The sequence below is a fragment of the Rhincodon typus genome, chromosome 22 (genome assembly GCF_021869965.1).
Source record: "Rhincodon typus isolate 14 chromosome 22, sRhiTyp1.1, whole genome shotgun sequence".
NCBI lineage: Eukaryota > Metazoa > Chordata > Chondrichthyes > Orectolobiformes > Rhincodontidae > Rhincodon > Rhincodon typus.
This window is the reverse complement of record NC_063353.1, coordinates 28,098,297-28,113,864: the sequence shown is the minus strand read 5'-3', so window position 1 is coordinate 28,113,864 and position 15,568 is coordinate 28,098,297. Positions and strand designations below refer to the sequence as shown.

Below are 15,568 nucleotides of genomic sequence, written 5' to 3'. Positions count from 1 at the left end.
CATGTTCTCTATCTTCCATGTCATTCTCCACAGTAAATACTGATGCCAAATTCTCATTTAGTAACACCCCCATCTCCTGCAGTTCCACACATCAGCAGCCTTGCTGATCTTTAAGGGGCCATATTCTCTCCTTAGTTACCCTTTTGTCCTTAATGTATTTGTAGAATCCCTTTGTTTTCTCCTTAACCCTATTTGCCAAAGCTATCTCATGTCCCCCTTTTGCCCTCCTAATTTCCCTCTTACGCACACTCCTACTACCTTTATACTCTTCAAGGAATTCATGTGATCTCTGCTGTCAATGCCTGAGATATGCTTCTGTCTTATTCGTGACCAAAACCTCAATTTCTCTAGTCATCCAGCATTCCATACACCTACCAGCCTTGCCCTTCACCTTAACAGGAACAAACTGTCTCTGGACTATCATTATTTCACTTTTGGAGGCTTCCCATTTTCCAGCCTTCCTTTACCTGCTAACATCAGCCCCCAATTAACTTTTGAAAGTTCTTGCCAAAATTTACCTTTCTCCAAATTTGAACCTTAACTTTTAGATCTGGTCAATCCTTTTCGTCACTATTTTAAAGCTAATAGAATTATAGTCACTGGTGCCAAAGTGCTCCCCTACTGACACCTCAGTCACCTGCCCTGCCTTATTTCCCAAGAGTAGGTCAAGTTTCCCACCTCTGTAGTAGGTATATCCACATACTGAATAAGAAAATTTTCTTGTATACACTTAACAAATTCCTCTCCATCCAAGCCCTTAGTCTAGGACTGCTTTATGTTTGGAAAGTTAAAATCCCCTACCATAACCACCCTATAATTCTTAGAAATAACGGAGATCTCCTCACAAGTTTGTTTGTCAATCCCCCCACTCACTACTTGGGGATGGAGTCTATAGTACAATCCCAATAAGATGCGACATCTCTGTAATTGCTGTGATATCGCAGTCCCATGTTCCCAACCGTGCCCTAAGTTCATCTGTCTTACCTGTTAGGCCTAATGCATTGAAATAAATGCAGTTTAACTGATCAGTCCTACCTTGTTCTCTGCTTTGTTCCTGCCTGCCCGGACTGTTTAACTTGCTCCTTTTCCCAACTGTAGCAGTCTCAGACTGATCACACGCACACGCACACGCATGTACATACATACAAATCCTCCCGAGCAGCTCTAGCACACCTCCCCACCATTACATAAGTCTCCTTCCACTTCAGGCGAAATCCGTCCTTTGTATACAGCTCACTTCTACCCCGGAAGAGATTCCAATGATCCCAAACTGTGAATCCTTCTCCCCTGCAACAGCTCAGCCATGCATTCATCTGCTCTATTCCCCCTATTCCATATATCACTACCCTTGAGGACCTCCTTTTTAAATTCCTGCCTAACTTCCTGCATTCTCTCCTCAGAACCTCGTCCTTTTCCTATAGTGTTAGTTCCAATGTGTACAACGACCTCCTGCTGGTCCCTCTCCCCTTTGAGAATAATCTGCACCCTGTCTGAGACATCTTTGATCCTGGTACCCGGGAGGCAGCAACCATTCTGATGTGTCTCTGTCAGCTGCAGAAACGTCTGACTGTGCCTCTGACTAGAGACACCCCATCGCAATCGATTGCTTTTTGAATCTGATGTACCCCTCGCTACATTAGAGCTAGTCTTGGTACCAGAAACTTGCCTGTCAGTACTACATTACCCTGAGAGTCCATCACCCCTTACGTTTTCCAAAACAGCATACTTGTTTGAGATGGGGATAGCCACAGGAGACTCCTGCACTACCTGCCTCCCTCTCCTACCTTTCCTGGATGTAACTCATCTACCTGACTGTATCTTTAGTTTGTCTCCCTTCGCAGTTGCCATCCATCACACCCCCTTGCTCCTGTAAATTCTTCAATGCCTCTATTTGCTGCATCAGTCGATCCATGCAATCCGATAGGATTCACAACAGGCACACTTTCTGCAGACATAATCATCAGTGACATGGAAATTCTCCCTAATCTCCCACATCCAACAGGAAGAACACATCACCGTACTAATGGCCATCTTTGCACCTTAACAATCTACGGACCCAGAAAATAGCACAGTTTTACTGGTCAAAAAAAGCTGGTCCAGGCTAACTTAGTACCTGTGTTTCTATATTTTTAAAGTTTAATCAAGAGACAGATCTCAATAAAAACACATAATCCCATCAAAGACTTTCTTGGTAGAAATGGTATGTCACTCATGGCCAGTTTGGTCCTCCTGAAATAATGCATTCCTGCTGTTTCAAATAGGAGAACCGATCTTTTTAATGGTCAGTATCTCAATTTTTTTTTCTTTTACTCTTAGTCTGTTTTTAAGATACATTTTCATCTGCGCCTGGTGACATAACCACTTTCAATATGTCAAACTCCTTAATATTTTCTTCTTTGCTATGCTAATTTCATTTAATATTTCACACACCTCCTCCCTGGTTACAGTGTCTCTGTTCTCTTTTGTGCAAAATATTCATTCAGAATCACATGAGAATCCTCTCTACCCAGCTTAACCTTATGGTTCTTCATTGGTCCTGTTCCAGTTATCCTCTTTTTGTTTATATATACACACAAAGGCTTTGATCTTTCTCCTTGAACTTAATTGCAAATGTCTATCACGTTGTCTCTTTGCTTTCCTAATTTCCTCTTTAATTTTATCTTTAGATTTCCAGGCGGCGTGGTGGCTCAGTGGTTAGCACTGCAGCCTCACAGCGCCAGGGACCTGGGTTCGATTCCAGCCGGACGACTGTCTGTGTGGAGCTTGCACATTCTCCCCGTGTCTGCGTGGGTTTCCTCCGGGTGTTCCGGTTTCCTCCCACAGTCCAAAGATGTGCAGGCTAGGTGGATTGGCCATGCTAAATTGCCCGTAGTGCTCAGGGGTGTGTGGGTTATAGGGGGGATGGGTCTGAGTGGGATGCTGCAAGGGTCGGTGTGGACTTGTTGGCCCGAAGGGCCTGTTTCCACACTGAAGGGATTCTATAATTCTATGAATTCATCAAAATTTTCTTCATTATTGAATCAATGGTATTTGTTGCAAGCTGCCCTTTCTTCTTTATTCTTTAAGCTGCTTTACACCCATGGCTCTGGATTTGCTGATCCTATCTTTTCTCTCTATCTCTCTCTGAGCCATCATTGTCTTTTCCTTAAATGCCTATTACTCACCTGGAATGTTTTATTACATTAAAGGTGCTATGTAAATAAATGGTACTTTTGAAACTTTCCTCACTTAAATTTAACATCCAGGCATGACAGAAATGCTATGAGGTGTGCTATATGAACATTCATTGTATATCTGCAAGATATTAATGAATCTAATTGATTTTGTTAGTTGGGGTGTGGTATCTTTATTTGATTAGTTTGCAGAGATAATTGTTGGAAAGATGAGCAAACCCTTAAGTAATATAGTTTACTAATTTGAAGTCAATTACAGTTTTGAAAAATATTTTTAGATTTGAAAGTTCACAAAAACAGCAATATTCTTAATTTTTAGCAAATTGAATGATTACCTTACTTTAAAATTGATGGTTGGAAGGGGTTGCTAGGATTCTCGAAGTGTAATGTGGACGTACCAATCTTTGCAGCTGTACTTTTTTCTAATTTGTTTTATATTTATCGACTTGGCAAATTACTGTATGCTTACAAACATTGCATAGATAACAATTTTGTCAGCACCCTTTTTTTTAATATGTATTACTTCTTATGATTTCCCTGATGGTAAGTTTGAAACATTCTAATTTGAGACAAGAGCATGCCCGACATACAGTGAAGGGAATGTCACAAATTGTCAACCGAAGTGCTATTCTATACAAGATTGTGTAATAAATAATGAGATGACTGAATTAATTCAAAAAGACAACAGATGGGTGGAATGTCTATAGTGTTTAGAAATATGTAGACAGTACAGTTCTAGCATAGCAACTTTCAGTTGTTATGGTAACAAGTCACTACAAGATGTTTTACTAAATTAGTAATGAGGTTGGGTGTAACGTAAGCACAGAACCAGCAGACTTCCTTTTATCATTACTGAAGTAACTTGCAAGCAGTGCTGATCTCTTCTTCTCTCTCCTTTTAGCCTAACATGCCCATTGTATGATTGAGAGGAATAAATGGCGTCTAAAGTGACAGATGCTATAGTGTGGTATCAAAAAAAGGTAGGTCTTTCAATTTTTGTCTTGAAATTCTTGATCTTCATTGATAGCATTATTTATACATACATCTGAGAGGAGATGATACAAAGGTTCAACTCTTTTCTAGGACATAGTAAGAACTGCAGATGCTGGAGTCTGAGATAATACAATGTGGAGCTGGAGGAACACACCAGGCCAGGCAGCATCACAGGAGCAGAAAAGTTGACGTTTCGGTTGGGACCCATTTCTGAAGAAGGGTCCCGATCCGAAATGTCAGCTTTCCTGCCCCTCTGATGCTGCCTGACCTGCTGTGTTCCTCCAGCTCCACACTTTGTTATCTTCAACTCTTTTCTACAATTTTCAAGTATTTGTCATTACAGTATCTCTGATTTTAACTGAAATTAGCTTTTTAATTGTAGTAGGCCCTTCAGCCTCTTGTGACTATTCTATCACTAATTGGATCTTGGCCGATCTGTACCTCATTTTGATTTCGTTAAGGATGTATGGAAGTAAAATTGGTACTATCGATCTGGGGTGTTCATATATAACCTTTTGCCTTTCAGATTTATTTTTCAGCTGTTCACTTTTTTTTTTCCAATCAGTTTTGTCTCCTGATGGATAACCTGTAGAACTTTTGATAAACTGAGCCTTGTGTTGTCTGGTTAAAGTAATAATCAAGCAATGAACTGGAGTATTAAGTATTAAACAGAACAGTGTTTCTGTTGTGACAGTCTTCAGTGATAGTAGCAGTGGTATAGCTTGAACTAAGATTATGAACTGAAATTCTCACTATTTCCTGAAACTAGATGCTATTTTTTCATGCAAGCAGTACAGATTTAAACACAGTGATTAGGATCTACATCTACATAGAGCATGTTTACTTGGTAATGTTGGTATTAATTGAATTGATCCTTGAATGCACATATTGGAGAGGCTTTTTTCAGTTTTGGCCGAATAATTTTTGTCAACTTGGCATTTCTTTGTTGCACTCAAATATTTGGCATCCATCTGGTAAAAATAAATCATTAAATATCCTATCACTCTAACGAAGCAATTTAAATGTGTTTGGAGACAACCTGTTTTTAGAGTGATTCTTTTAGACATATATTTATAATTAAATAAAACCATATCTGCAATCAGGCAATTCTGGTAGTACTTATAATAATTACTTCAGAAGGACGTTACCTGTTGCAGGACTGTGCCAAAAACAACACTGTCGTGTTCATCTTCTCTCAAAACACCTGACATCTATGAATTAGTTACTGAAACAAAGGAATGTGTAGAATTGTTATGTTGATAATGTATAATTGCTGAATCCCAAGTCGCTGTGTACAGCTTTATCTACACAATTTATTTTTTGCATTTGTTATTATACTGTATATGTCAGCAGTTTATCCAGCTGCACAGGCCATTAAAGTGAAGCCCAATCTAGTCCTTACTCAGTTGTATATCCAGATAACAATCAGATTTTTCTTAGCTCACACCCATAGAAGCAGAATCCACCACTGTTGTTTTAGCTAAATTGGCATTAGCTGGGGAATAGAACCTGTGAACTTTTTGGTTTTCTGTAGTTAAGTTTTAACATAGTCATATCTTAATCAGTGTTGCTGATTTGTGCTTACAGTTCCTGAGGCTTATTGTGCATGATCTGATATTATCATGTTATCTCCAGAAGAACGTTTTTTTATTACTTCCAATAGATCTAATCTCACAATTTACTTAATAGTCTCGTATATTTTAATTAATGTTTTGTCTAGTACTTTAATTCTAAAGTGTGGTCTGAATAAAGAGAAAGCATTTTACGAGTATATGATGTACTCATTTATTGGTAATGTTAGAAAATAATTTATAATATTTATGACCTACTATGAGTCTGCAATGTACATCTTTCATCAGGGTTGCGCAACTTGCTTAATACTTGCCAAATTTAATTAATCTCTCTCTATGAATGAGGAATATGTGACGCATTATATCAATGAGGTAATTGACTTGCTGTAACTTGTCAACCAGTGCATGTTTTAAACTTATTTTGGTTTTGAGAGAACACACCCCTTTTTTGTTTGCTACGAGTACACGCAAATATCTCCTCACAAAATAAGTGCCTAGTGTCCTATTGGCCTCTTAACCAGAGAATGGTGAACTTGGCCCTGTCCCTATCTCTACCTCAGTACTGTACTAGGATAAAGATTTTTTTTTTCAGAAAAGCTTTTATATTGGAAAGTATAGGCGCCTTCCCTATAGCATCACACAAGACTTTGATTAGACCTGCATTAAACTGAAACCTCCTGTGACAAATTTTTAGTGTTATGTAGAAGTATAAATTGAGGCTCTGAAGTTTGTCAGGTATAGCAATTTAAAGAAAGGATGTGGTAATTACAGTAGAGAAATGGGAATTAGTGGCAGTACAAAGAGGTAATTTAGTGATCAATATGTACTATTTTTAACCATTAGGTCAGCTTTAAAAGAATATTTTTAAATCTGCCTCGTAAATATTGCTTTGGAACACTTTATTTCATTAAAGGTGCTATATAAATATAAAGTGTTACTGTAGCAACTTGGATTAAGGAGGTAATCTGTATCCATTTTGTTGATGAATCTTGAGATGGTGTCTGTCTACAAAGATGTTACCCAGACCAAATTTAACTTTCAAACCAAACTTTGGAATTAAGGGCAGAAGTAGGCCCTTCAATAAAATCATGGCCTATTTGTTTGTTTTGAATCCCACATTCTAACCACACCTGATAACCTTTGATTCCTTTGCCTAACAAGAATCTATCTACTTCTGCCTTAAAAAATGTTTGATGATTCCACTGCCACTAACTTTTGAGGCAGAGAGTTCAAAAGTCACACTCTCTGTGAAAAAAATTCTCCTCATTACTGTCCTGACAGAGATCCCTAATTTTTCATCATGCCCCTGAGTTATAGATTGACCCAAAAGAGGAAATATCCTTTCCATGTGTACCTTGTCAAGACCATTCAGGATCTTATAAACTTCAATCCAGTCATCTCTTGCTCTCTTAAACTCCAGTTGGACAGTCCAGTCTTTCCAACCATTCTCATAAGACAATCAACTCATTCCGGCTATCAGTCTAGTGAACTGCCTCCAGTGCATTTGCATTCTGACTTAAATAAGGAGGTGCAAAACTGTACACAGTATTCTAGATGTCCTACATAAATGAAGCATGACACCTTTACTGTTCAATTCCTCTCATAATAACGGATGGCATTCATTAGCCTTGTTAATTATTTACTGTACTTGCACACTTTTTGTGATCTCTCTGCAGCTTCAAATTCTGCAGTCATTCTCTAGTTAAGTAATATTCTACTCCTCTTATTCTTTTTGCAGTGACCAATTTCACAGTTTCCCACATACCATCTGTGCCAGATTTTTGCACACTTAATTGATCTGCTTATATCCATAATTTATATCTTCCTTATGTACTCTACACAATGTACTTTCCAATTTATTTTTGGCATTTTGCAAATTTAGCTGCCATGACTTTGCTCCCCTCATCTGTCGTCAATATAAATTGTAAAAAAACTGAGATCCCAGCACAGATTCTCTAGTAGCAGCATGATGGCTCAGTGGTTAGCACTGCTGTCTCACAGTGCCAGGGAAAGGGTTCAAATCCACCCTCAGGCAGTGGGTTTCCTCTGGGTACTCCAGTTTCCTCCCACAGGCGAAAGATGTGCAAATGGAATATTATCCTTCATTGCTAGAAGGATGGATTTTAAAAATAGGGAGGTTACACTTAGCTGTAAAGAGTGCTGGTGAGGCCACACCTGGAGTACTGTGTACAGTTCTGGTCTCCTTACTTGAGAAGGGATGTACTGGAGGGATGCAGAGGATGTTCACTAGGTTGATTCCGGAGTTGACAGTTGCTTATGAGGAGAGATTGAGTAGACTTGGACAATACTTATTAGAATTTACAAGAATGAGGGGTGATCTTATAGAAACATATAAAATTATGAAGGAAATAGATAAAATAGAAGCAGAGAGGTTGTTTCCACTAGCGGGTGAAACTAGAACTAGGGGGTATAACCTCAAAATAAGGGGGACCAGATTTAGGATTGAGTTGAGGAACTTCTTCACCCCAAAGGGTTGTGAATCTGTGGAATTCCCTGGCCAGTGAAGCAGTTGAGGCTACCTGGTTGAATTTTTTTTAAGGCAAAGATAGATTTTTGAACAGTAAGGGAATTAAGGGTTGTGGTGAGCGGGCGGGTAAGTGGAGGTGAGTTCACAAAAAAATCAGCCATGATCTTACTGAATGGCAGAACAGGCTCGATGGGCCAGATGGCCTACTCCTGCTCCTATTTCTTATGTTCTTATGTGCAGGCTAGGTGGATTGGGCATGCTGAATTGCTCATAGTGTGCATGGATGAGCTGGCTAAGTGGATTAGTGAAGGGAAATGCAAGGTTACAGGGATAGGGCAGGGAGGTGTGCCTGGATGTAATGTTCTTCCTAAGGTCACTATGGACTTGGTGGGCCAAATGACTTGTTTCCACACTGTAGGGATTCTATGATTCTGTGATATTTCACTTGTTATGTCCTTCCAGTCAGAAAATGACCCATTTATGCATGCCCTGTACTCATCCAGCAGGCCAATCTCCTATCCAAGATAGTGTTTAATCTCCTACACCATGAGCTTCTAGTTTGTGCAAGAAACCTTTTATGTGGAACTTTTGTCAAATGCCTTCTAGAAATAATGAAAAGTATGTCTAAAGGTTTCCCTTTTCCACAGTATTGTTATTCCTTCAAAGACTCCAAAAAAAGTGATGAAACATAACTACCCTTTTTGCAAAACTATGCTGACTTTTTTAAGGATTGACTTGAGTTTTTCTAAGTACCCAGCTATAACTTTAAAGATTATTCTTAATACCTTCCCCACAACAGATGTCAAGCTAATTGGCCTATAGTTTCCTTTTCCTGCTTCGGTCTCTTGATTCGAGTAGTTATATTTACTACTCTCCAGTCTGATGGAACTTTTCCATAATCTAGCAAGTTTTGGAAAATTAACATTCACACATCTACTAGCCCATTAGTCACCTCTTTCAAGACATTTAGATTTAGTCTATCAGGGTCAGGGACTTGTCAGCCTCCAGTTGTGATTTTAATTTTTCTAAAGTTCCTTTCTCCCTTCCACCTCACAGAGTTACGGCGATTACTTGCTTTTTTTCACTTCTGTCTTTACTGTTGAGAATGCAAAATATTGTCCATTTCATCTGCCATTTCCTTATTGCCTACTTTAACTTACCGATTTGCACTCTAGTGGACTGATATTTCGTTCCCTTACACTTTTCCTTTTTAAATACCTGTAGGTTTTCTTACTTGTATATTTCTAGTTTGCTTCTTCTCGCACGCTAATTTCTTTCACTTGATTTTATTTTTTCATCATTCTGTGCCATTAATTACATTTTGTCTAATCATTTCATTTGTCATTTGTCTTTGCACAGTTATACGCTTTTTGCTTAATTTTTTTGTTAGATGCTTTGTTCATCCGTCATTAGTTGACCACAGATGATAACTTTTAAGTGACAAACCTTTCTTGATAGTAGGGGTATACTTTTTCTGAGTATCCTTAATTATCCCCTTAAATGTCTGCCACTGCTTCTCAACTGATCTATCTTCCTAGCCTACCTTCCTATTCACTCCAGTTAGTTCTGTTTTCATGCCCATATAGTTACCATTGTTTAAAATTTAAAATAGTAGTTTTTGACCCAGTTGTCATCTTTTCAAGCTGGGTATAAAATTCAATCATGTTATGCATGCTGCTACCTATTGGTGTCTTTGCTGTGAGTCTTGAAGTCATCCTGTCACATTACAAATGCCAAGACTGGGTATAATCTGCTACGGAGATAGTAGGAACTGCTGATACTGGAGAATCTGAGACAAAAAGGTGTAGAGCTGGATGAACACAGCGGGCCAAGCAGCATCAGAGGAGCAGGAAAGCTGACGTTTCGGGTCTAGACCCTTCTTCAGAAATGGGGGAGGGGAAGGGAATTCTGAAATAAATAGGGAGAAAGGGGGAGGCAGATAGAAGATGGATAAAGGAGAAGATAGGTGGAGAGGAGACAGACAGGTCAAGGAGGCGAGGTTGGAGGCAGTAAAGGTGAGTGTAGGTGGGGAGTTAGGGAGGGGATAGGTCGGTCCAGGGAGAATGGACAGGTCAAGGGGGCGGGATGAGGCCAGTAGGTAGGAGATGGGAGTGGGCCTTGAGGTGGGAGGAGTGGATAGGTGGGAGGACAGGTTAGGGAGGCAGGTAGGAGCTGGGCTGGTTTTGGGATGCGGTTGGGGGAGGGGAGATTTCGAAGCTTGTGAAGTCCACAATGATACTGTTGGACTGCAGGATTCCCAAGCGAAATACGAGATGCTGTTCCTGCAACCTTCGGGTGGCATCATTGTGGCACTGCAGGAGGCCCAGGACGGACATGTCGTCTAAGGAGTGGGAGAGGGAGTTGAAATGGTTTGTGACTGGGAGGTGCAGTTGTTTGGTGCGAGCTGAGCGTAGGTGTTCTACAAAGCGGTCCCCAAGCCTCCGCTTGGTTTCCCCGATGTAGAGGAGGCCACAACGGGAACAGCGGATACAGTATACCACATTAGCAGATGTGCAGGTGAACATCTGTTTGATGTGGAAGGTCTTCTTAGGGCCTGGGATGGGGCTGAGGGGGGAGGTGTAGGGGCAGGTGTAGCACTTCCTGCGGTTGCAGGGGAAAGTGCCGGGGGTGGTGGGGCTGGTGGAGAGTGTGGAGCAGACAAGGGAGTCACGGAGAGAGTGGTCCGTCCAGAAAGCAGATAAGGGTGGGGAGGGAAAAATGTCTTTGGTGGTGGGGTCAGATTGAAGATGGCGGAAGTGTCGGAGGATGATGCGTTGGATCCGGAGGTTGGTGGTGTGGTACATGAGGACGCGGGGGATTCTGTTTTGGTTATTATTGCGGGGAGGGGGTGTGAGGGATGAGTTGCGGGAAATGTGAGAGACACGGTCGAGGGCGTTTTCGACCACTGTGGAGGGGAAGTTGCGGTGCTTGAAAAACGAGGACATCTGGGATGTCCAGGAGTGGAATGCCTCATCTCGGGAGCAGATGCGGCGGAGACGAAGGAATTGGGAATGGGGACGGCCTTTTTGCAGGAAGGTGGGTGAGAGGTGGTGTAATCTAGGTAGCTGTGGGAGTCGGTAGGCTTGAAATGGATATCGGTTTCCAGGTGGTTGCCAGAGATGGAAATAGAGAGGTCCAGGAAGGGGAGATGGTCCAGGTGAACTTAAGGTTGGGGTGGAAGGTATTAGTGAAGTGGATGAACTGTTCGAGCTCCTCGTGTGAGCACGAGGTGGTGCCGATACAGTCATTGATGTAACGGAGGAAGAGGTGGGGAATGGCGCCAGTGTAGCTTTGGAAGAGGGATTGTTCCACGTATCCTACAAAGAGGCAGGCATAGCTTGGGCCCATGTGGGTACCCATGTCCACCCCCTTTGTCTGTAGGAAGTGGGAGGAATTGAAGAAGAAGTTGTTAAGGGTGAGGACGAGTTCAGCTAAGCGAATAAGGGTGTCAATGGAGGGGGACTGGTCGGACCTGCGGGACAGGAAGAAGCAGAGGGCCTTTAGGCCATCTGCATGGGGAATGCAAGTATATAGGGACTGGGCGTCCATGGTAAAGATGAGGTGTTGGGGACCAGGCAATTGGAAGTTTTGGAGGAGATGGAGGGCGTGGGTGGTGTCACGGATGTAGGTGGGGAGTTCCTGGACCAAGGTGGAGAAAATGGAGTCGAGATAAGTGGAGATGAGTTCTGCTCTCTGGTTGGTTAGAGAATGTGCTGTTCTGGGAAACTAACTCAAAAATACTTTACAAACTCCTCTTTCAAGCTACGACTACCAATCTGATTTTTCCAAGTTTTTATATCGATTAAAAGCAGCCAATGATTATTGCCATACCTTTATCACAAGCACCCAATATTTCTTGTTGTATACTTATCCCTACTTTGTGATTACTGTTAGTCAGCCTGTAAACCTCTAGCACTAGCAACTTCTTTCCCTTATTATTTATCATCTTCAGTCAAACCAATTCTACATTCTGATCTCCTGAAACAAAGTAATGTCTAACTGTTGCGCCAATGCCATCCTTGGTTAACAGTGATACTCTTTCACTTTCTTTAACCACAATTACTTTGAATTGATTTCTGAGGGTGATTACCCTCAATTTTAGTATGTCTTTCTTGGTTTTGGCATCATTTTCATCCCGGCAGAAACATTTGCTTTGTTCTCCTTCCTTGGTAGTATTTAATGAACCTCAATTTCATTTTGGATTGAAGAAGAAAGATTGCTTTACCTTCTGAAATTTTCATTCTTCTGGTAGATCATTTTGTCATCAATGTACTACTGTCCTGGTTGGTATTATATTTGCTGAATGTTATGCAATCACCTGTCCGGGTGATTGAGTATTGCATCACACTGTTGACAAGCTTCGTAGATGGATGGAAGGGCTTTGATAGGTCAAAAAATGAAATATGTCATCATGTAGCCAGTCTCTGCCCTGCTCTAGCCAACTGTTGAAGAGCTGTTCTAATTCAGCTTTAGGTCACTGATGACTCCCAGGATATTAATGTTGCGGGACTTGGTGGTACCATTGAAGGAAGTTCTGTTTTTGAATGATACTGAATGCTGTGCAAGCATTCCACACTGGGATTGCAAAAAGCTCAATGATTAAGTGGTAGAAGATGGTTGGACCAAGGACACTTTGTGCAGTAATAGCCTTGGGCTGTCATGGCATCTGACTGGGAGACGATATCTTCCTTTATATGAGTTATGTGCCTGATCACTGGAGGTATTTCCCTTCTACTTCCATCGACCACAACCTTCCTAGGACTCTTGGTGTCAATAGCTAAATGCTGTCTAGATTTTGAGGGTATGTGCTATAGTCTGTTTAGTGGTAATCATTTATTTATATCTGGATCAAGGTTGTTATGAGTTCTGAAGTTGAACGTTTCAGGGGGAACATGAGCTGATTTTTAGGAAAGTGGTTAGTGGTAAATAGGTGTCAATGGTGGCAATATCCAGGATTTTATCTTTCACTTTATTGATGATTAGATAACAAGAGCCTAATTGACCAGATTAGATTTAGGCAATATTTCACATAGTTTGGTAGATACAATTGTCATCAATTTTACTGGAGTTGAAGTACTTGGTTCTTTGCTAGAACTCACATGTTGGGAGGACCCACAGCCTTTTCTGAGTCCAATGGTTTAATTATTTTTGAAGTTTCCTGGAGTGAACTGAAACTGGCTAAATGCTGTTATCTACAATGGTATGAAACTCAGGAGAAGGTGAAGGAGAATGTTTAAAATTTTACTTTCAGATTTTGTCCCCAGTGAGAATTGCAAAGGATCTGTATTAATAAGACTTGAACTTTTCCTCACATGACATGATGATCGATACTTCCTCAAACTTGAAATTTATCATTGAATTCCTGTCTTTTGTCTGTTGTATTCGTCTGAGATTCTTTGTGCATCTTTGGGTTTCAGTTTTTTTCAATATATATATAAACTTATTATACATACCTATTGCATACAAAAAATTAGTGGCCTAAACTTGCTGCTTTGTTTCCACATCTATTGTGATTTTACTGTGAATTTTTCTTCTAACCTCCAATTGGCAGACAGGTTCCAGACTTTCCTTTTGTATTACTGTTTCGACACCATGTAGAAGTTTCTGTCTTATTAGAACAAACTAACCAAAAAGCTGCCTTGAGCTTTTTCAATTGCTGATTTGTTTTTCCCTCTAACCATTGGCTATAATCAGCTAAAACATGAGTCCACACAGCTCATCTGGAGCAGATTATAATGCTTCATGCACGGCTCTCATGCCTTATGTTCAAGAATTCTTAGCAAACTGAGGACATAACTTGCTGTTTCATCAAATTTTCATGTTCAATCCAGTTACTGGCCTGTTCTAACAGAAGTTGTTTGTTGCTGACTTAGTTTCTTAAATAATTTATTACCACACCATGTTTGTTTTCGATGTGCCTCAAAGCATTACATACACACTATAAACCTGTTATTATTCAAGGAGGGTGGCTGAGTTCAAATTCAAGGTAGAATTTATATTGAAGCTGGGCCAGCTGATTCCAAGGCCAACATTCTTGGTCCAGAGCCACATCGTCCATTAATTGCTTTGATAGTTAGCAGCTGTTATAAAAAAACTACTTGCTTCAGCTAAACAATTACGGCTGTCATTTGCGAAGGTAACAGGATCATCATGGTAAAGTCCATTTTGGCTGTAAAAAGCCCTTTTACCTCATTAATTGTTTCAAGTACCACTGCCTTCCCCAGCCAAACTAATGGTGACCTTCAAGATGTTCTTTCTTGGCTTGACAATTTAAAAAAGACAGTTTTATATTTGAAACTTTTTCCGGCGATATACTTGTCATACAGAGGATTGTGATATCTCAAATCTGTTTTACGATCCATCTAAACTGTCCATGAGCTTCAGTTCCATAAAAGAAAGCTTTCATGGAATGATGGTTGCTACACCATAGAAGGAGGGAGGGTGTCACTGGCTAGGCAGCATTTATTGCCCATCCCTAATTGCCCAGAGGGCAGTTAAGAGTCAACCACATTGTGGGTCTGGAGTCACATATAGGCCAGACCAGGTAAGGATGTTTCCTTCCCTAAAGGACATTAGTGAACCAGATGGGCTTTTCCAACAATTAACAATGGATTCATGGTCATCATTAGATTATTAATTCCAGATATTTATTGAATTCAAATTCCATCATCTGCCGTGGCGGGATTCAAAACCTGGTCCCCCGAACATTACCTGGGTCTTTGAATTAACAGTCCAGCGATAATACCACTAGGCCATTAACACCTCCCTCCCCAATCCCAGTGTTCGTGTGCTTTTCTGAAATTTGCTTCCTCATCTATTACTCCCTGACTGATCTGCTCATATAGTCCTCCTTTTTAAACGGTTGTAGTCATTACTTTAAAACTCATTTCTGGGAAAGCATCACAGAGTCTAGCCCTATATCAAAAAACTTCCTGCTCACCCTCTCAGCCAATGACTTCTGAACCTTGCCTCTCATCTGTGGGATGGTGAACTCGCCAGCACTCCCTCCCTCCCTCTCTCTGTCTATTTCTCACTTTCTTACTTGCGTCCTTGCTTTCTTTCTTTCCCCCCACTCTCTCTCCCTCTTTCGCTCACGCTCGCTCTCGCTTTCTCCGCCGCCGTGCGCTCATGCTCACTGGCCCCTGTGTGCTAACGCTCACCGGCCCCCCCGCGCGCTCACACTCACAGCCCCCCACCCCGCCTCCCTCCCGCTCTCCGCCCCCCTCGCTCTCGCTGTCTCCGCAAACCCCCTCGCCCTCGCTCTCGCTCTCTCCGCCTCCCCCCTCGCTCTCGCTTTCTCCGCCTCCCCCCTCGCTCTCGCTTTCTCCGCCTCCCCCCTCGCT

At 41.2% G+C, this 15,568-nt stretch overlaps 2 protein-coding genes across 4 annotated transcripts in view; both read left to right on the top strand.

Moving 5' to 3' along the window:
* LOC109913613 (guanine nucleotide-binding protein G(i) subunit alpha-1) overlaps window positions 1-15,568 on the top strand; it is a 1,176,207-nt gene that overhangs the window by 191,746 nt on the left and 968,893 nt on the right. The window lies entirely within an intron of this gene.
* The window catches only part of LOC109924964 (protein PHTF2), a 78,690-nt gene continuing 67,131 nt past the window's right edge, over window positions 4,010-15,568 (top strand). For 2 of the 3 annotated variants that reach the window (XM_048610364.1, XM_048610363.1), the window contains exon 1: window positions 4,010-4,153. In XM_048610364.1, coding sequence (XP_048466321.1) covers window positions 4,109-4,153 — 45 coding nt within the window. In that variant the 5' untranslated portion in view covers window positions 4,010-4,108. The remainder of the gene's footprint in view (window positions 4,154-15,568) is intronic. The other variant, XM_048610365.1, reaches the window with a different exon arrangement.